Raw genomic sequence first — 21,358 nt, forward strand, 5'->3', positions numbered from 1 at the left:
TAAGTTGTCCATTGACGCCGTTGGATAGTAAATTTTTACTCGAATTAGAAAACGGTAAATTAATTTCAGCAGATTATATATGCCGAAATTGAGAAATTGAACTGGGTAGCGAAATATTTAAGATTGATTTGATACAAGTAGAGTTAGGGAGTTTTGATGTAATAGTTGGTATGGACTGGCTGAAGGAGATGAAAGCAGAAATCGTATGTTACAAAAATTCAATTCGCATTGTACGAGAAGAAGGAGAACCCTTAATGGTGTACGGAGAAAAGGGCAACACGAAGCTACATCTTATTAGTAATTTGAAGGCACAAAAACTAACAAGAAAAGGCAGCTATGTTGTTCTAGCACACAAACTGAAGAAAAGAGCATCAATGATTTTCCCGTCGCAAAAGAATTTCCCGATGTATTTCCGAAAGAATTACTGGGACTACCTCCACATCGATCTGTTGAATTTCAAATAGATCTTGTACCAGGAGCTGCACCAATAGCTCGTGCTCCTTACAGACTCTCACCCAGCGAGATGAAAGAACTGCAAAGCCAACTGCAAGAACTATTAGAACGCGGTTTCATTCGACCAAGCACATCACTATGGGGAGTTCCTGTTTTGTTTGTCAAGAAGAAGAATGGTACATTTAGGTTGTGTATTGACTACAGAGAGTTGAATAAACTTACCATCAAAAACCGTTATCCACTACCGAGAATTGATGACTTATTTGATCAACTACAAGGCTCGTTGGTTTATTCGAAAATCGATTTACGTTCTGGATATCATCAAATGCGAGTAAAGGAGGATGATATTCCAAAAACTGCTTTTAGGACGGGTTATGGTCATTACGAGTTTATGGTTATGCCGTTTGGATTGACTAACGCACCAGCTGTGTTCATGGACCTTATGAACCATGTGTGTGGGCCATATCTTGACAAGTTTTCATTGTTTTCATCGATGACATACTTATTTACTCAAAGAATGATCAAGAGCACGAAGAACATTTGAGAAAAGCGCTAGAAGTATTGAGGAAAGAAAAACTGTACGCTAAGTTTTCAAAGTGTGCATTTTGGTTGGAAGAAGTTCAATTCCTCGGTCACATAGTGAACAAAGAAGGTATCCAGGTGGACCCGGCAAAGCTCGAAACTGTTGAAAAGTGGGAAACCCCAAAAACTCCGAAGCATATACGTCAATTTTTAGGATTGGCTGGCTACTACAGAAGATTCATCCAAGATTTCTCCAAAATAGCAAAACCCTTGACAGCACGCATAAAGAGAAGAAATTTGAATGGAAGAATGAACAAGAGAAGGTGTTTCAGTTATTGGAGAAAAAGCTAACTACGGCACCTATATTGTCATTGCCTGAAGGGAATGATGATTTTGTGATTTATTGTGACGCATCAAAGCAAGGTCTCGGTTGTGTATTAATGCAACGAACGAAGAGGTGATTGCTTATGCGTCTAGACAATTGAAGATTCACGAGCAAAATTATACAACTCACGATTTGGAATTGGGTGCTGTTGTTTTTGCATTAAAGACTTGGAGGCATTATTTATATGGGGTCAAAAGTATTATATATACCGAACATAAAAGTCTCCAACATATATTTAATCAGAAGCAACTGAATATGAGACAACGCAGGTGGATTGAATTGTTGAATGATTACGACTTTGAGATTCGTTACCCCCCGGGGAAGGCGAATGTTGTAGCTGACGCTTTGAGTAGAAAGGATAGAGAACCTATTCGTGTAAAATCTATGAATATAATGATTCACACTAACCTTACTACTCAAATAAAGGAGGCGCAACAAGGAGTTTTCAAAGAGAGAAATTTAAAGGATGAAATACCCAAAGGATCGGAAAAGCATCTTAATATTCGGGAAGATGGAACCCGGTATAGGGCTGAAAGAATTTGGGTACCAAAATTTAGAGATATGAGAGAAATGGTACTTAGAGAAACTCATAAAACCAGATACTCAATACATCCTGGAACGGGGAAGATGTACAAGGATCTCAAGAAACATTTTTGGTGGCCAGGTATGAAAGCCGATGTTGCTAAATACATAGGGGAATGTTTGACGTGTTCTAAGGTCAAAGCGGAGCATCAGAAACTATCAGGTCTACTTCAACAACCTGAAATCCCGGAATGGAAATGGGAAAACATTACCATGGATTTCATTACTAAATTGCCAAGGACTGCAAGTGGTTATGATACTATTTGGGTAATAGTTGATCGTCTCACCAAGTCAGCACACTTCCTGCCAATGAGAGAAGATGACAAAATGGAGAAGTTGGCGCGATTGTATTTGAAGGAGGTTGTCTCTAGACATGGAATACCCATTTCTATTATCTCTTATAGGGATGGTAGATTTGTTTCAAGGTTCTGGCAGACGTTGCAACAAGCATTGGGGACTCGTCTACACATGAGTACTGCCTATCATCCACAAACTGATGAGCAGAGCGAAAGGACGATACAAACACTTGAAGACATGCTACAAGCATGTGTTATTGATTTCGGAAACAGTTGGGATCGACACCTACCGTTAACAGAATTTTCCTACAACAACAGTTATCATTCTAGTATTGAGATGGCGCCGTTTGAGGCACTTTATGGTAGAAAGTGAAGGTCTCCGATTTGTTGGAATGAAGTGGGGGATAGACAGATTACGGGTCCGGAGATAATACAAGAAACTAACGAGAAAATTATCCAAAATCAACAATGATTGAAAACCACCCAGAGTCGACAAAAGAGCTACGCAGACAGTAAAAAAAAAAGATATAGAGTTTGAAATTGGAGAAATGGTCATGCTTAAGGTTTCACCTTAGAAAGGCGTTGTTCGATTTGGTAAATGGGGGAAACTAAATCCAAGGTACATTGGACCATTCAAGATTATAGATCGTATCGGACCAGTAGCTTACCAACTGGAGCTACCTCAACAACTCGCGGTGGTACATAACACTTTCCACGTCTCGAATTTGAAGAAATGTTTTACTAAAGAAGATCTCACTATTCCGTTGGATGAAATCCAAATCAATGAAAAACTTCAATTCATTGAAGAACCCGTCGAAATAATGGATCGTGAGGTTAAGAGACTTAAGCAAAACAAGATACCGATTGTTAAGGTCTGATAGGATGCTCGTAGAGGACCTGAGTTCACATGGGAGCATGAAGATCAGATGAAGAAGAAATACCCGCATCTATTTCTAGAAGATTCGTCAACACCTTCAACAGCTTAAAATTTCGGGACGAAATTTATTTAACGGGTAGGTACTGTAGTGACCCGAACTTTTCCATGTTTATATATATTAATTGAGATTGATATTTACATGACTAAATGTTTCCAACATGTTAAGAAATCAAACTTGTTAAGACTTGATTAAATGAAATAAGTTTCATATAGACAATTGATCACCCAAGTTTACTGGCGATTCACGAACGTTACAAATTTGTAAAAACTACATGTTGTGGTATATATAGACATATATATATGGTTGACATGAGATTATGATGAGTAAGTATCTCACTAAGTATATTAACAATGTGTGATATACATAAGAAATGAGATTACTGAGTTAAGAAACTCGAAATGATATATATAACGATTATCGTTATGATAACGTCTACTAAATACATATGTATCATATGAAGATATTGATACACTTTATTTAACATGATAAAATGATATTTAAATATATCATTAAGTGTGTTAACAATGAACTACATATGTAAAAACAAGACTACTAACTTAATGATTTCGAAACGAGACATATATGTAACGATTATCGTTGTAACGACATTTAAATGTATATATATCATATTAAGATATATTAATATATAATAATATCATGATAATATAATAATTTAACATCTCATTAGATATAATAAACATTGGGTTAACAACATTTAACAAGATCGTTAACTTAAAGGTTTCGAATCAACATTTACATGTAACGACTAACAATGACTTAACGACTCAGTTAAAATGTATATACATGTAGTGTTTTAATATGTATTCATACACTTTTGAAAGACTTCAAGACACTTATCAAAATACTTCTACTTAAGAAAAATGCTTACAATTACATCCTCGTTCAGTTTCATCAACAATTCTACTCGTATGCACTCGTATTCGTACTCGTACAATACACAGCTTTTAGATGTATGTACTCTTGGTATATACACTCCAATGATTATCTCTTAGCAGCCCATGTGAGTCACCTAACACATGTGGGAACCATCATTTGGCAACTATCATGAAATATCTCATAAAATTACAAAAATATGAGTAATCATTCATGACTTATTTAAATGAAAATAAAATTACACATCCTTTATATCTAATCCATATACCAACGATCAAAAAACACCTACAAATACTTTCATTCTTCAAATTTATTCATCTAAGTGACCTGTCTCAAGTTCTATCTTCAAGTTCTAAGTGTTCTTCATAAATTCAATAAGTTCTAGTTTCATAAAATCAAAAATACTTTCAAGTTTGCTAGCTTACTTTCAATCTTGTAAAGTGATCATCCAACTTCAAGAAATCTTTCTTATTTATAGTAAGATATCTTTCTAATACAAGGTAATACTCATATTCAAACTTTGATTCAATTTCTATAACTATAACAATCTTATTTCGAGTGGAAATCTTACTTGAACTTGTTTTCGTGTCATGATTCTGCTTCAAGAACTTTCAAGCCATCCAAGGATCCTTTGAAGCTAGATCCATTTTTCTCATTTCTAGTAGTTTTATCCAGAAAACTTGAGGTAGTAATGATGTTCATAACATCATTCGATTCATACATATAAAACTATCTTATTCGAAGGTTTAAACTTGAAATCACTAGAACATAGTTTAGTTAATTCTAAACTTGTTCGCAAATAAAAGTTAATCCTTCTAACTTGACTTTTAAAATCAACTAAACACATGTTCTATATCTATATGATATGCTAACTTAATGATTTAAAACCGAAAAACACGAAAAACACCGTAAAACCGGATATACGCCGTTGTAGTAACACCACGGGCTGTTTTGGGTTAGTTAATTAAAAACTATGTTAAATTTTGATTTAAAATTTGTTCTTTTGGGAAAATGATTTTTCTTATGAACATGAAACTATATCCAAAAATCATGATTAAACTCAAAGTGGAAGTATGTTTTCCAAAATGGTCATCTAGACGTCGTTCTTTCGACTGAAATGACTACCTTTACAAAAAAAACTTGTAACCTGTATAATTTTTCTGTATAGATTCATAAACTTAAGTTCAATATGAAACCATAGCAATTGAATTCACTCAAAACGGATTTAAAATGAAGAAGTTATGGGTAAAACAAGATTGGATATTTTTGATCTTTTTAGCTACGGGAAATGTTTAACAAATCTATACAAATCATATCCTAGCTAACTTATATTGTATTATACATGTATTCTAATATATTATGTAATATTGGGATACCATAGACACCTATGCAAATGTTTTGACATATCATATCGACCCATGTATATATATTATTTGGAACAACCATAGACATTCTATATGCAGTAATATTGGAGTTAGCTATACAGGGTTGAGGTTGATTCCAAAAATATATATACTTTGAGTTGTGATCTAGCCTAAGACGTGTATACACTGGGTTGTGGATTGATTCAAGATAATATATATCGATTTATTTCTGTAAATAATAAAAATGGTTATAATTATATTTTGATCATACTTTGATATATATGTACATATTTGTATAGGTTCGTGAATCGATCCGTGGCCAAGTCTTATTTTTGAGGAAGAAAATATCTGTGAAAGTGAGTTATAGTCCCACTTTTAAAATCTAATATTTTTGGGATGAGAATACATGCAGGTTTTATAAATGATTTACAAAATAGACACAAGTACGTAAAACTACATTCTATGGTTGAATTATCGAAATCGAATATGCCCCTTTTTATTAAGTCTAGTAATCTAAGAATTAGGGAACAGACACCCTAATTGACGCGAATCCTAAAGATAGATCTATTGGGCCTAACAAACCCCATCCAAAGTACCGGATGCTTTAGTACTTCGAAATTTATATCATATCCGAAGGGTGTCCCGGAATGATGGGAATATTCTTATATATGCATCTTGTTAATGTCGGTTACCAGGTGTTCACCATATGAATGATTTTTATCTCTATGTATGGGATGTATATTGAAATATGAAATCTTGTGGTCTATTGTTACGATTTGATATATATAGGTTAAACCGATAACTCACCAACATTTTTATTGACGTTTAAAGCATGTTTATTCTCAGGTGAATACTAAGAGCTTCCGCTGTTGCATACTAAAATAAGTACAAGATTTGGAGTCCATGTTGGTATGATATTGTGTAAAAACTGCATTCAAGAAACATATGTCGATGTAATATATTTCTATTGTAAACCATTATGTAATGGTCGTGTGTAAACAGTATATTTTAGATTATCATTATTTGATAATCTATGTAATGCTTTTGAAACCTTTATTGATAAAATAAAGGTTATGGTTGTTTTAAAAATGAATATAATCTTTGAAAAACGTCTCATATAGAGGTCAAAACCTCGCAACGAAATCAATTAATATGGAACGTTTATAATCAATATGAACGGGACATTTCAATCAAGGCCAATGTTGCATCATCCAAACCCAAGACAATTCATGAAGCTATAACCATGGCAAACGAGCTAATGGATCAGATCATCCTGGATAAGAATGCATCAAATACCGATGCCAAGGTATCGGATAACAAAAGAAAGTGGATGGAAACCATGATCGAGGTCACCAACAACAATCTCTCAAGAAACAGGAAACCACGCAAGGTACGGGTAGTGGTTCAAGTTCAGGTTACAAAGGACGAAATCCCTTATGTAACAGATGCCACAAACATCACATTGGTTTTTGTAATGTGGTGTGCAACAAATGTAATCGAAGGGGTCATCTTGCTGAAGATTGTTGGGTTCCCGTTACAAATACAAATGGTACCAAGACTCCTGCCACCAATGCAAATAGAACTGCCATGGCTACTGTTACTTATTACGGGTGTGGGAAATAGGGTCATATTAAGAGCCAGTGCCCGAATCCAGAGAAGAATAACGGACCTGCACGGGGAAGAGCATTTGTTATTAATGCTAGAGAGGCGTGTGAAGACTCGGAGCTTGTTACGGGTACGTTTACCATTAATGACTTATCTGCATCTATTATATTTGATACTGGTACTGATAGAAGTTACATGTGTAGAGACTTTTACGCTAAATTGAATTGTTCTTCATTACCTCTAGATGCTAAGTACATGATTGAGTTAGCTAATGGTAAACTAATTAAAGCCGATAAAAATTGCCGTGATTAAAAAATAAATTTAGCCGGAGAAACATTTAAAATTGATTTGATACCTGTAGAATTAGGAAGTTTTGATGTAATAATCGGCATGGACTGGATGTCCAAAATAGAAGCTGAAGTTGTGTGTGCCAAGAAGGCAATTCGCATTCCCCGTAAGGATAAAACGGAAGTAATGATTTATGGAGAGAAGGGTAACTCAAAGCAAAAATTCATTAGCTGCTTGAAAGTCCAAAAGTGCTTGAAGAAAGGGTGCTATGCTATCCTAGCACATGTTAATAAAGTCGAAACGAAAGAAAAAGAGAAGAGCATCAACGACGTGCCTGTGGTAAGAGATTTTCCTGAAGTCTTTCCGGAAGAGTTGCCGGGATTACCTCCATTTAGATCTGTAGAATTTCAAATAGATCTAGTACCAGGAGCTTCACCAGTGGCTCGTGCTCCATACAGACTTGCACCATCTGAGATGAAAGAGTTACAAAGCCAGTTACAAGAATTACTGGACCGTGGATTCATTCGACCGAGTACTTCACCATGGGGAGCTCCGATTTTATTCTTCAAGAAGAAATATGGACCCTTTCGAATGTGTATAGATTATCGCGAATTAAACAAGTTAACTATCAAGAATCGGTACCCACTACCGAGAATTGATAACTTGTTTGATCAGCTGCAAGGATCACGTGTTTACTCCAAAATTGATCTAAGATCGGGTTATCATCAGTTGCGTGTCAAAGAAGAAGATATTCCGAAAACTGCATTTCGGACACGCTACGGTCATTATGAATTTTTAGTCATGCCGTTCGGGCTGACAAATGCACCAGCTGTATTCATGGACCTCATGAATCGGGTATGCAGTCTGCATTTGGATAAGTTTGTTATTGTCTTTATTGATGACATTCTCATTTATTCTAAGAATGAAGAAGAACATGAACAACATTTAAGGTTGGTGCTGGAACTGTTAAAGAAAGAACAGTTATACGCAAAGTTTTCCAAGTACGCCTTTTGGCTGAAGGAAGTACAGTTCCTTGGTTACATTGTCAGCAGTGAAGGAATTCAGGTTGATCCAGCCAAGATTGAAGCCATTGAAAAGTGGGAGACCCCAAAGACTCCAACACAAATACGCCAATTTTTGGGTCTTGCTAACTATTACAGAAGGTTTATTCAAGATTTTTCCCAGATAGCCAAACCATTAGCAGCATTAACACACAAAGGGAAGAAGTATGAATGGACTTCTGAGCAGGAAGCCGCATTTCAATTATTGAAGAAGAAGTTGACTACATCGCCTATTCTATCGTTACCTGAAGGGAACGATGATTTTGTAATTTATTGTGACGCTTCGCGACAAGGTTTTGGTTGTGTCCTCATGCAACGAAAGAAGGTTATTGCATATGCATCCCAACAACTGAAAATTCATGAACAAAATTATACGACTCATGATCTAGAATTAGGAGCAGTGGTGTTTGCATTAAAGATTTGGAGACACTACTTGTACGGGGTTAAATGTACTGTGTATACCGATCATAAAAGCCTTCAACATATCTTCAACTAAAAACAACTGAACATGAGGCAACGTAGGTGGGTCGAGTTGATAAACGACTATGATTGTGACATTCGATATCATCCCGGGAAAGCAAATGTAGTAGCAGATGCTTTAAGCAGGAAGGAAAGAGAGCCGATTCGAGTACGAGCAATGAATATGAAGATTCGTACGAACCTCACTACCCAAATTAAGGACGCTCAACAAGGAGCTCTTTCTGAAGAAAACTTTGGAAATGAGATACTTAAAGGGTTAGATAAACAGCTTGTTACAAGGGAGGACGGAACCCGATACTTCACTGGACACATTTGGGTACCGAAGTTTAAAGGGTTAATAAAATTGGTTTTGGATGAGGCACATAAGACAAGATACTCGATACATCCCAGAGCTGGAAAGATGTATCAAGATCTTAAAGCACACTTTTGGTGGCCAAATTTGAAAGCTGATATTGCAACATACATCGAAGAATTTTTGACTTGCTCCAAAGTCAAGGCGGAACATCAGAAACCGTTAGGTCTGCTTCAACAACTAGAAATCCCGGAATGGAAATGGGAATGTATTACTATGGATTTCATCATGAAGCTACCAAAGACTGCATGGGGTTACGACACCATTTGGGTAATTGTCAATCGTCTCACCAAATCTGCACATTTCCTACCTATGAAGGAAATGGATAAGATGGAGAAATTGGTACGATTATACATGAAGGAAGTTTTTTCAAGATATGGAGTACCTATCTCCATTATATCCGATCGCGACAGTCGGTTTACGTCAAGTTTTTGGCAATCACTACATGAAGCTCTAGGGACTCGTCTGGATATGAGCACTGCATATCATCCTCAGAACGATGGGCAAAGTGAAAGGACCATTCAGACTCTTGAAGACATGCTTATAACATGTGTGATCGATTTCGAAAACGGATGGGATAAATATTTACCATTGGCAGAATTCTCGTATAACAACCGTTATCATACGAGTATTAATGCTGCACCATTCAAAGCACTTTATGGAAAAAAGTGTAGATCCCCTATCTGTAGGAACGAAGTAGGTGACAGACAACTGACTAGTCCCGAGATCATACAGGAGATTACTGATAAGATTGTGCAAATCAAGGAGAGATTGATGACCGCCCAAAGTCGTCAAAAGAGCTATGCTGATGTTCGAAGGAAGCCGTTAGAATTTTAGGTTGATGACATGGTTATGTTAAAGGTGTCACCTTGAAAAGGTGTGATACGCTTTGGTAAGAGGGGTAAATTGAACCCAAGATACGTAGGACCATTCAAGATCATCGAACGTATTGGACCGGTGGCTTATTGACTTAAGCTACAACAACAACTTGCTGGAGTACACAATACCTTTCACGTCTCGAACCTAAAGAAATGCCTTACAAAAGAAGACCTCACTGTTCCTCTTGAAGAAATCCAAATCGACGAGAAACTGCATTTTATAGAAGAGCCTGTCGAAATCATGGACCGTGAAGTCAAACAGCTCAAGCAAAGCAACATACCTATAGTTAGGGTTCGTTGGAATGCTCGAAGAGGTCCCGAGTTCACTTGGGAAAGAGAGGACCAGATGCAACAGAAGTATCCACATATGTTTACAAACACCGCCCATTAAATAGGTACTACTTCAAATTTCGGGACGAAATTTCTTTAAAGGGTAGGTACTGTGATGACCCGGATTTTTTCGACTACTTGATTATACTATTTATATGATTTAATAATTTCGACATGATAAGCAATGAATTTTAATAAATCTTGAACCTCCGGAAAGAATTTTATATAAGCAGTTGACCACCCTTTTATTCCTACGATTCACGAACGTCATAACTTGTATTAATTATATATATGTGTATATATACATATATTTAAATTGAAAATATGATAATTAAATATCTCATTAAGTATATTAACAAAGTATTATATATATATTTTCATACTACTAATTTAAAGAGTTTTTGAACAATATATATGTTACTATTTAAACGACGTAATTAACTTAAATTAAAATGTATTTACATACAATGTATTACGAGTGTAAATACATCCTTAAAAGTATTGAATACACTTTATAATATACCAATACATATAAAGGATAGCTATACTCGTATTTCCGTTCAATTTCCTCAAGAATTCTACTCGCATTCATACGGTATTTTTACCCGTATTATACACATCTTCTAGAAGTATTTACTATTGGTATATACCAATAGAAATCTGAAATTATCTGTGTAATATGTCATCCATGACCTAATCAATTTAATATGTCATCCATGACTTAATACATTTTAACTTATCTTAGATATTTTCACTAAAAACCAAATTTTCAAGCCTATAAATAAGCACCATTTCTAACTCATTTTTACACACACTTGCAAGAACTCTCTCAAGTTTTGTTCTACTACTTCTTTCCAGCAACTTTACATTCTAAACTTGAGATAAAAACTCTACTTCAACTCTTGTTCAATTCATATGTTTATAGCTATCTATATAAGAGTTTATAAACTAGAACATAGTTTAGTTGATTCTAAACTTGTTTGAAAAACTAATTTAATCTTTCTAACTTAACTCTAATAACACTTATTTATATGTATTATTATGTTATATTAATTTAATATAAGAACTTATAACTTGTACATATGAAGAACACCTTGAAACTTAACATATATCCTTTAATCTCCATTCGGTAAAAAGCGGGCTGTTTTGGGTTGGGAATTAAAAACCTATCTTAGACTTTGAGTTTGAGGCTAAGACTTTGAAAATATGTTAATATATGTAAATAAGACTTTCAGTATTTTTTTCATGATTTTAGACAAAGTGAAAGTATTTTATCAAAAATCATATATTGGGTGGATATCGGGATTTTTCCAAATCTGTCCACCAACACAAAAAGAGGGTAAAGCTCTAAAAATTACTACTTGGGATGAAATTTTCGAATTGGTTTTGAAAAATTTACTTATTAAGGAATCCATAGCAATTTGATTCACTTTAAACGGAGTTGTAATGAATATTGGCGAGCAAAACAAAAACTGCTAAAATTAACGTTGTATGGACGAAATTTATGTTATAAAAACTATATTAACCATATCCTTGTTAACTTTTCCTATATCCTATATATATTTATACATGTTATCATTAGTATAACAAAATATTATAATCTTGGTACGTTCCATGACAATACGTGCACAATACGTTTTGATAAATCCTAAGACAATACGTACATAATACGTCTTAGTTAATTCTAAGACAATAAGTATACAATACGTCTCTGGATTGATGCAAGACAATACATACACAATACGTCGTGGGTTAATTCTAAGATTATATATATATATACCGATTAATGGACTTTTCGAACTATTTTGGACTACCAACATAAAATGTTAAAAATTATTATATAAGTATTCTATGAACTTGTTTTTTTTTTTTTTTTTTTTTTCATATGTCGTATTATTATCTGAATCATCATTATTATTATTATTATTATAGGTTCGTGAATCCAAGGACGACAGCCATATTTTTAATAAGTTGAAAACTTATTATTAATATACTTTTACTACTGTGAGTATATAGTCCCATTTTTAAACTCTACAAATATTTTGGGATGAGAATACATGCATTTTATGTTTTACGCCATGGACACAAGTACTTAAAATATATTCTACGTTGAGTTGTACCACCTTGCATATCTTCCCTAATAGCTTGGTAACTAATATTTACATGTTGTAAGAACATGTAAGCGCGAATTCTATTGATAGATCTATCGGGTTTGACAACCCCAACCGGGCTAGTCACTCTAGTATCGTAAACGGTTGCATAGTACTTCGTTTTTACTATACTTGGTACAGTGTAGGGAGATTTCATAATAAAGGGAATATGCCACATTAATGGTTAAGTATGGTTACCGAAGCACTCAACAACTTATAGAATATCTTTATTGAAATGTTTGTAACTATGAAATCTTGTGGTCTATATTTATATCGATGCTAGCTTTAAACCTATATATCTCACCAACCTTTGTGTTGACTGTTTAAGCATGTTTATTCTCAGGTCCTTAAGAAATTCTTCCGCTGTCGCATTATCTGAGCAAGCTTTGCATGGAGTCTCATACTTTTGTTTAAAAGAGGGTTGCATTCAATAAAACTTTGGTCATGTATTATATTCGACTGTTATGTCACCTTTGTAATATTTGAAAATCGATGTATCATGGGGATTATTTTGTAAATAATCGCCCATATGTTTAAAACTCGTATTATGTATAATAATGGTGTGCTTTTTATGAAACGAATGCAATATTTTCTAAAACGTATCATATAGAGGTCAATTACCTCGCTATGGGACCAATGAATAACGTAATGCGTTTATAGTAATATGGACGGGTCGTTTCACAAGATGATGATGAATATGATGAATGAAAGCCTCTAACTTGAAGCCTCAAGTGTGTAATACCCACAAACCTTTTGTACACCAACACCACCTTTGTTTTGTTAGGATTTTAGACACTTGAATGGACTAGATAAGCAAGCAAAAAAACCTCTCCTTGTGCTACAAACAGTTCGGCCAGCAGCTACACCGGAAGCAGAATTTTTACTTGCAATTTTTTGTGTATATCTTGTATCACTTGAGTCAAAGCCTTGGTTAACTAGTGAGCATGCACCTTGGCACTTGTGTGGTCATAAAAGTAACAAATTTAGGCATGGGATGGTCTCCTTGGGGCTGCAAAACCGTCCACCACCATGCCAATATTATAATCACATTTTTTTTTTTAAATTAGTAAAAAGCCATGTAATTGTTAATGTTACTTGCATATTTTATAAACCCTTTTATAAAATATTACACACTATAATTATTTAAACCTATAAATAATTAAATATAAATTATCCAAATAATTTATCTCAAGTGATAATATTTTAGAAAATCAATTTTCTAAAGTTCAAGTGTCGCGTATTTATTTAACGATCCAATCGTTAAGATTAAATACATATAAAGTGTCGGTAAGCTTGTTATTGGGTATGACCCGACTTGGATCATAACACATTAGCCACATTAATTTAATATGTCTCTCGGGCATACGAAATACCTTCGGTACGTGTAGAGGAAACCGAAACTTCTTCCGATCAGTTGTTCGATGCACATTTGATTTCGTCTTGAAGGTAAATCTATACCAAAATCTAATATTAATATGTTTCATGGAGCTATTAATCAATTGGTGTTCTCATCTTTAATTAAAACTGGTTAAGCTAACCTCTAAATCATACTATCGTTCGATCATGGAGGAATCGATCAATGTCCTTTATTATGAATTTATATGTCGTTAGTGAATCATAATCTAAGAAATTAAAGAGATAGTCTGAATGATAATTGGCCTACATAAAATTAATATTATACATGAAAACTATGACAAAATTGAAGATATTGATAATACCTTCCGATTGCTCTGTTTTACATTTTACATGTTGTGAGAATGCATCACAAAAAGATGATGAGGTTTTATAAAGTTACTTGTTCGGTCCCTAGATTATGAACTCTTTTACAAACTAACTATAAAGAATAACATACTTATAAATACACCCCCTGAACTATATACCCGGTTACATAATAAAATTAATAAAATACTTGTAGATATATAGTTTAACCCATGTACTATTATGTTAACTTTTTAAGCTAATAAAATTATAGTAGTTACATTAGTCGTTAATGGTATTATTATTATTATTATTATTATTATTATTATTATTATTATTATTATTATTATTATTATTATTATTATTATTATTATTATTATTATTATTATTAAACTAAATCATTAACTAAGAAAGGATATAGATTTATAATATGGGATTTAGGAAGTTAGTTAACGAGAATTTATATAATAAATGATGATGTTGAGTTTAGCTAAACTATTTATGTAGACGTTGTTGAGGACATTGAAGGATCTTTCTGACCTTGTGAGATTTAGAGATTTACTCAGGTACGGATGTTATGTACTTTTCATTCAGCGTTATCTTAAATTATTTTTTTAATTATCTCGTGATCTCTACCAATATTTTTTGGTGTTTTTATTATATGTGTTTTAAGAAAACTTAAACGAAATCTTATTTGTTTTGAAAAGCTTTGGGAAAACATCTCGTGAAAACGATTTTGAGAAAATCTTTGCGTGAAAATGATTATTGTGATTATGCTCTTAGAGCATTCTGTTAGTTATGCTCATGGAGCATTCTGTTAGGCATGCTCGTGGGAGAGCTTTATGCTATGCTAGCATTCTGTTATGTTCGTGGAGAGAACAATATGTTAGTTATGTTTTGAGCATTCTGTTAGGTATGCGTTGAACATTGTGTTATGTTCGTGAGAGAACATTCTGTTAGTTATGCTCGAACATTCAGTTAGGTATGCATTGTGCATTCTGCTATGTCATGTTTATGTTTTATTCTATTCAAAGAGATTTCCATTATAAAATTTTATCTGTTACTATGATTTCTAGAAAAAGTAAGTTATTTATTTTAAGGCTCTTAAACTTTTTAAAAGATGTATTTTTAAATATGCCTTCATCCGCGCACTGAGCAATTAGCTCAGCCGCATTTTCTTTTCCTGCGACAGGTAATCAGGGTCATATGAGATGAGTGAGAGAGCTTATGGACTGAAAGACGCCTTAGAGACTACCCTTATTAATAATCATTCAGACTTATGATTTGGAGATATTAAGTTTTATTATAGATTTTAATATTTCAGTTGTTTTAGACCTTGTCGTTTACTATAGTTAGACTATTTTGATTTCAATTATTAATTAATTAATTAACCCTTATATACTAAAAAACATGCACAATTATGTAGTTTTAGTTCATTTGTATTGTAGTTTTTAGTTTGTATTTACACTACAATCGGTCCCTCAAATTCGCCTTACTTTACACAACAACCCCTCAAATTTAACCCTTATATACTAAAAAACATGCACAATTATGTAGTTTTAGTTCATTTGTATTGTAGTTTTTAGTTTGTATTTACACTACAATCGGTCCCTCAAATTCGCCTTACTTTACACAACAACCCCTCAAATTTACACTTTCTCAGGGGTAGAAATTGTAAATATATAATTTTATTAAAATAAAAGAAACTAATTCCACCCAGATTTATAACGGGCCCTATCTTCTCGCTCGGTGCCAGTTAAATTTTTCCGAGACCACCGTTCAAGTCGAAAAAATCTCACGAACCCAACGTGACTAACTATACGCGAAATGGACACTTCTCAAAAAACGCTTAACACAACGACAACCCGTATCTTTCTGTTCGGCGCAAGTTAAATTTTTCCGACAGCACCGTCACACTCGAAAAATTTGTATGAACAAAACGAAAATAACTACGTTCGAAACGGACACTTTTTAAAAAACGCTTAAGACAACGAGATCTAAAACGGCGCTTAAGACATGAGCCGTTTTCCCCTCTGTAAATACACGGCGCTACGTTAAATATGAATACACATGCCGAAAGCCCCCGCCGCATCGCGCGGGCCGGATCCGGACTAGTTTAGTAATAAATGTGACCTTCCATTCCATAGTTGGAATGGGGTGTTACACTTTAGCTCCATGTGGCTTAGTAACTAGCTTCCAAATATCCAAACGATTGAATTGCTGAATTTCTTCTTGCATAGCCATGACCCAATCAACATGCTTCAAGGCTTCTTTTGTTGTCTTTGGCTCTATTCTAGAAATATGACATGAGTACTCGTAGTATGCAGCAGTAGCTGTCATATGAGTATTAACTTGACCATCAAACTAAACTTGCCTTTTTGTTCTAACGCATGCATTTGAATCTCCAATAATATTCTCTTTAGGATGAGCAGCTATAGTTCTGAGAACTAGTTGTGCAGGAACATGTATCTCATGATGTAGATTCGTAGTATCACCAATATCTTCAGGATTGTCAGAAATTTCACTTGAAATATTAGATCCACAGGTATCGTACACTGGATCAACATCTTGATCTGAATCTTGAACTGGCTCATTGACTGTCGGTAATGGAGTTGGAATTGGAGTAGGTGTAGATGCTTGTGGTTCATTTTGTAAATCAAACAACATTTGTAACTCAACTTCATTCTCCGTCTGATCTGGAGCAAGATTGAATGATTCAATTAGCTCATCATAGTTATAAATCCAAGGATGACTCTTAGGAGCACTCTTCGTTTGATTCCTTTGGACGTCAACTTCAGACCATTCTTCAACACATCTTGTTTCATTGTTGAAAACTCGCTTGTTAAGAGAACTATACCCAAGAAATACTCCAGTAACCACTTTAGAATCAAACTTACTTTCTAGTTTTCTTTTCAACATGCTACACGGTGCACCAAATGGATCTAGATGCTTCAAAGATGGTTTTCTCCCATGCAATAACTCATAGCAGGTTTTACCCAGTCGTTTAACAGTCAGAACTCGATTCATAGTGTACCAATCATTAACAACAGCTTCACTCCAAAAATGAACAGGTAACAGTGAATCTGCCAGCATTGTTCTAGCTGTCTCGATCAATACCCTATTCTTTCTTTCAGCAACACCATTCATCTGAGGAGCGTATGCAGAACTGAACTGCATATTGATACCTTTTTCAATACAGAAACCTGCAAGATACTGATTCTTGAATTTTGTACCGTTGTCACAATGAATCTTTCTTACCTTTAGATTAAAACCTGTCTCTAATCGATTGATTAGCACTTTCAAATTCTCAAAAGTATCGGACTTCTCTTTCAAAAACATTACCCAAGAAAATCTTGAATAATCATCTGTTACAACCGGACAATACTTACTTCCATCAATGCTTTCAAAACGAATTGGACCGAAAAGATCCATACGTAACAATTCAAGCGGAGCAGAGATTGGATTATACTTCACCAGCTTATGAGCTTTCTTGCTCTGCTTAATCTTCTTACACGGAACGCATGTTCCTGGAATCTGAAAAGATCGAAGATCAACACCTTCTACAAGATTGTTGTGGACAAGGTGATTCATTTTTCGAAAACTTAAATGACCCATGCGTGTGTGCCATGTAATAGAATCTTGTTCAGTCGCTTTAGAAATAAAAGCGTGATGATGTTCTGCAGTTGAAGTAGCAACATTCATATCTAGCATGTACAAATCAGCTTGTCTAGGAGCCTTCATCAAAATCATTTCTGGAGGAATCACAAACTCTGGCTTCAAAATGTAGCTAAATTCGTCATCAAATGCTACCTTGAAAGATTTTTCACAGATTTGTGAAACCGACAACAAATTGTTTGCAAGCTCTTGACAATAGTTCACTTTGTCGAAACTAACTTTCTCATTCTTCAATAAACCTTGAGCTGAAATGTGACCTCCTTTATCTCCAGCAAATGTAACATAACCTCCCTTAATTGGGTGTACATCCGAAAGAAGAGATAGTTGTCCAGTCATATGTCTCGAAGTGCCGCTATCGACTATCCAGGTGTTGTTTGCAGGTATCCTGGTTCCCTGCATATCAGATTAAGAATATTAATTGATAATGGGAACCCACGCCCGGACGGCAGTACGTTGTCCATTAACACCCATAGCTTGAAATTCCATCCATTTCCCGTTTGAGTACGGTGGAATCTCATCATTTGAAACCATACACTTAGATAGTTTAGAAGTAGCAATATTGCTCTTCTAGTTTTTCACATTTTGCTCATCTTCGGAGCGACTCATTTGTGGTATGTTATGAGAAAAGTATTTTCGACGACTAGCTTTTTGAGAGGGTGATCGTGCCTTTGGTTCAAAAGGTTTTTCTTGATTACGAAACCCTGTCACATTTTTCTCAAAACTTCTCTTTAGAATTTTACCTTTCACAGGTGAAACAGATCTATTTAAATTCTTTCTCTTAGGGTCTCCATAAATAACATTTTTATTAAACCTCTTATCATGACGTTCATTACTTACGGGTGAATTTGTTCTATGAGCATAAAATGATCTAAAATTTTCATGTGACAAGTCAATCTTATGTCTAGTGGAACGAACTCTTCTAGGACAAAAAGCAGCAATGTGTCCAAAGACAGCACAATTAAAACATTGACGAAACTCCCTATGTCCTTTAAATTCATACACATTATTAGAGTTTGAAGATGAAGGATCTTGTTTTCTTACGAACACAGGAGAATCATTTGGTTTATCTTTTGTAACAAGCTTAGGGGTAACAGGAGGAACATGTCTGTTAGCAAATCTAGGATTTCTTAAAATTTTAACAGGACCTTTTGGTGTTCTAACCCTACTTGTCTTAGAGTTATCTCCTAAACTAGTTTTCCTATCTTCCTCATGATCTAGAGCACCTTCAGCAGTATCATCAGAAGTTGTATTCTTAGTTGAGCTACACTTTTTATTCTTTAAAATGTAATCTTCATAACTAGGAGGGATACAGTCTTCTGGTCGATCGTCAACTACGTTTGCATTAACAAATGTGTTCTTAAAAGGAGGAGATGCAGACTTATATCCAATACCCTTGCCCTTGGTGTCATTAATTTCTACCATTAATGCATTCCACTGTGACGCACTTTCCCAACATTTCATTTTAATTGAAATTGCTTCTAAATCAGCTTTAACGCATTCATTTTCTTTCTTTAGTTCATTAATTATGTCAACACGTTTAATTAAAGCTTGATTTATGTCAAAGTTATAACATTTAAGATTGTGAAGCTGTTTTTTGTAAACTTTGATCTGCTCTTTCAACTCATTTTCAACTTTAGTGGTCACATGGTCTGCGTGCCATTTTTCTTTCATCTCCGCATAAGCCTTTGTTAAATTATCTATTGTTATTTTAGATTCAGTGCATTTAACACATTCATTATCAGTAGATGGATCAGAAGATACCTGTTGAGTGTTATTCGATGACGAAGTCTTAGCCATAAATGAAAAGTAAATTGTCTTCTTCCCATCATCAAGCTCATCTCCTGATTCTGATGAATCTGTAAGAAACTCTGATGTATCAACATCTTTTCCCAAATGAATCTGTTCAAGTCTGTCCCAAATATCTTTAGCTTTTGTTAACTCGGTGACCTTCTCGAGATCACTTTTTATAAGCATATCTTTAGTAAATCTACTTCTTTCTTGTTTAGTGCCTCAAAATCAGTTTGATCAAGTTCAGTATGATCAGCTTTAATTTCAACTTCTGAATCTAAAATTTCATCTGAATCATTATCTTCTGAATTTACACTCTCAAGATCTAAACCTTCACGCATGAGAACTAACATTTCCAACTCTTCTGTAATCATTTTACCCCATTTTTCTAGTTCATTGTCAGCATCAAATAAGGTTTCTTCTTGTTGATCCGCTTCTAGACTGTCTTCAAGCACTGAGGTATCACCATATCTATCCTTCCAACTATTATAGTAGTAGTCCTCTGACGAAGTTGGTGAAACACTTCCAGATTCAGGTATACGAGGAACTGAATCACGTGCCTTCTTGAATTTGTCTTTAACCAGTTTCTGAATCTTCTCCTTCCGAATGGTTCGAGACAACTCTTCAGCTCTTTCAGCACGAGCAGTCAGCTTCTCAATTAAATTTCGATTAGTGACACAATCTTCTTCAACTTCAGTGATCTTCGCCATGTTAGCTTTAGGTTGTTGATCATCTACATTCAATTTGATAGACCAATTATCATCATCATCTCCATGAATGACAACCAAAGCTTTGTTAGGAGTCTCAGCTGCATCTGGTTTATTTACTTTATCAGTAATGTAAATCTCACACTTAGTTGTTTGAATCTGAGAATTTTAGTTCTGATTCTTGAAAGGATGACGATTACTCTGCTTCTTCTGTTTTGTGCACTATCTTGAAAAATGACCTAATTCTCCACAGTTGTAACAAGTAACAGTATTCATATCAAATCCCAGTTTTGTATCTTTGGTCAGATTGATCGGTTTTCCAGTTCGCTCTTCTTTATCTCTTGCTCTTCTCATAATATTTGCCATACCCCACATAATATCCATCGTTTCTGCTTCATCTTTATCAAGTTGATGATAATCTTCAGTTGTTAGATGAATGTTACCCACACGACCATCAAGATAACTATCGTAGGAATTAATAAGGCTTGGTAGTAAAGCTATATCTTCGCTAATCTTTTCTTTCCCTGCTTTCCTTATGTTCTCGATCTTAAGTGCAGATAGAACATCTAATGCAGTTGGTTCAGATGACTATGTAGTATTGGAAGTAGGCTGTGATTGAGTATTGAGTGAACATGGTGAAACTTGTGGTGGATATGAAGGTTGTTGAATAGGTGTACTGCTAACATTCAAACCATACATATTCTGATTGTTTGTAGCAAAAGCTGTTTGAAATGGTGCATGATCTGATTTTGGTGGTGTATAACCATTTGGACACTACATTTTGGTGTCTTGAACTTGTTTAGACCTCTTAACTTTGTTTAACAACTCTAACTCCTCTTCTTGAAGACTTGCGATAAACGAGTTCACTGTAGCAGTAGCAAGTTCTCCACTGGTTTTCATAATAAGTATGAA

General features: G+C 34.6%; 1 protein-coding gene across 1 annotated transcript in view; it reads right to left on the bottom strand.

Annotated features, from left to right (window-relative positions):
• LOC139875354 (chalcone synthase-like) overlaps window positions 1-20,449 on the bottom strand; it is an 85,554-nt gene extending 65,105 nt beyond the window's left edge. The window contains exons 1-3 of the mRNA XM_071862693.1: window positions 20,300-20,449; window positions 19,943-20,239; window positions 19,713-19,817 (exon numbers count right to left, since the gene is read on the bottom strand). Of these exons, the coding sequence (XP_071718794.1) occupies window positions 19,713-19,817; window positions 19,943-20,239; window positions 20,300-20,449 (552 nt within the window). The remainder of the gene's footprint in view (window positions 1-19,712; window positions 19,818-19,942; window positions 20,240-20,299) is intronic.
• Window positions 20,450-21,358: the final 909 nt, after the last annotated feature.

Source organism: Rutidosis leptorrhynchoides, chromosome 11 (assembly GCF_046630445.1).
Source record: "Rutidosis leptorrhynchoides isolate AG116_Rl617_1_P2 chromosome 11, CSIRO_AGI_Rlap_v1, whole genome shotgun sequence".
In the NCBI taxonomy this organism is placed as follows: domain Eukaryota; kingdom Viridiplantae; phylum Streptophyta; class Magnoliopsida; order Asterales; family Asteraceae; genus Rutidosis; species Rutidosis leptorrhynchoides.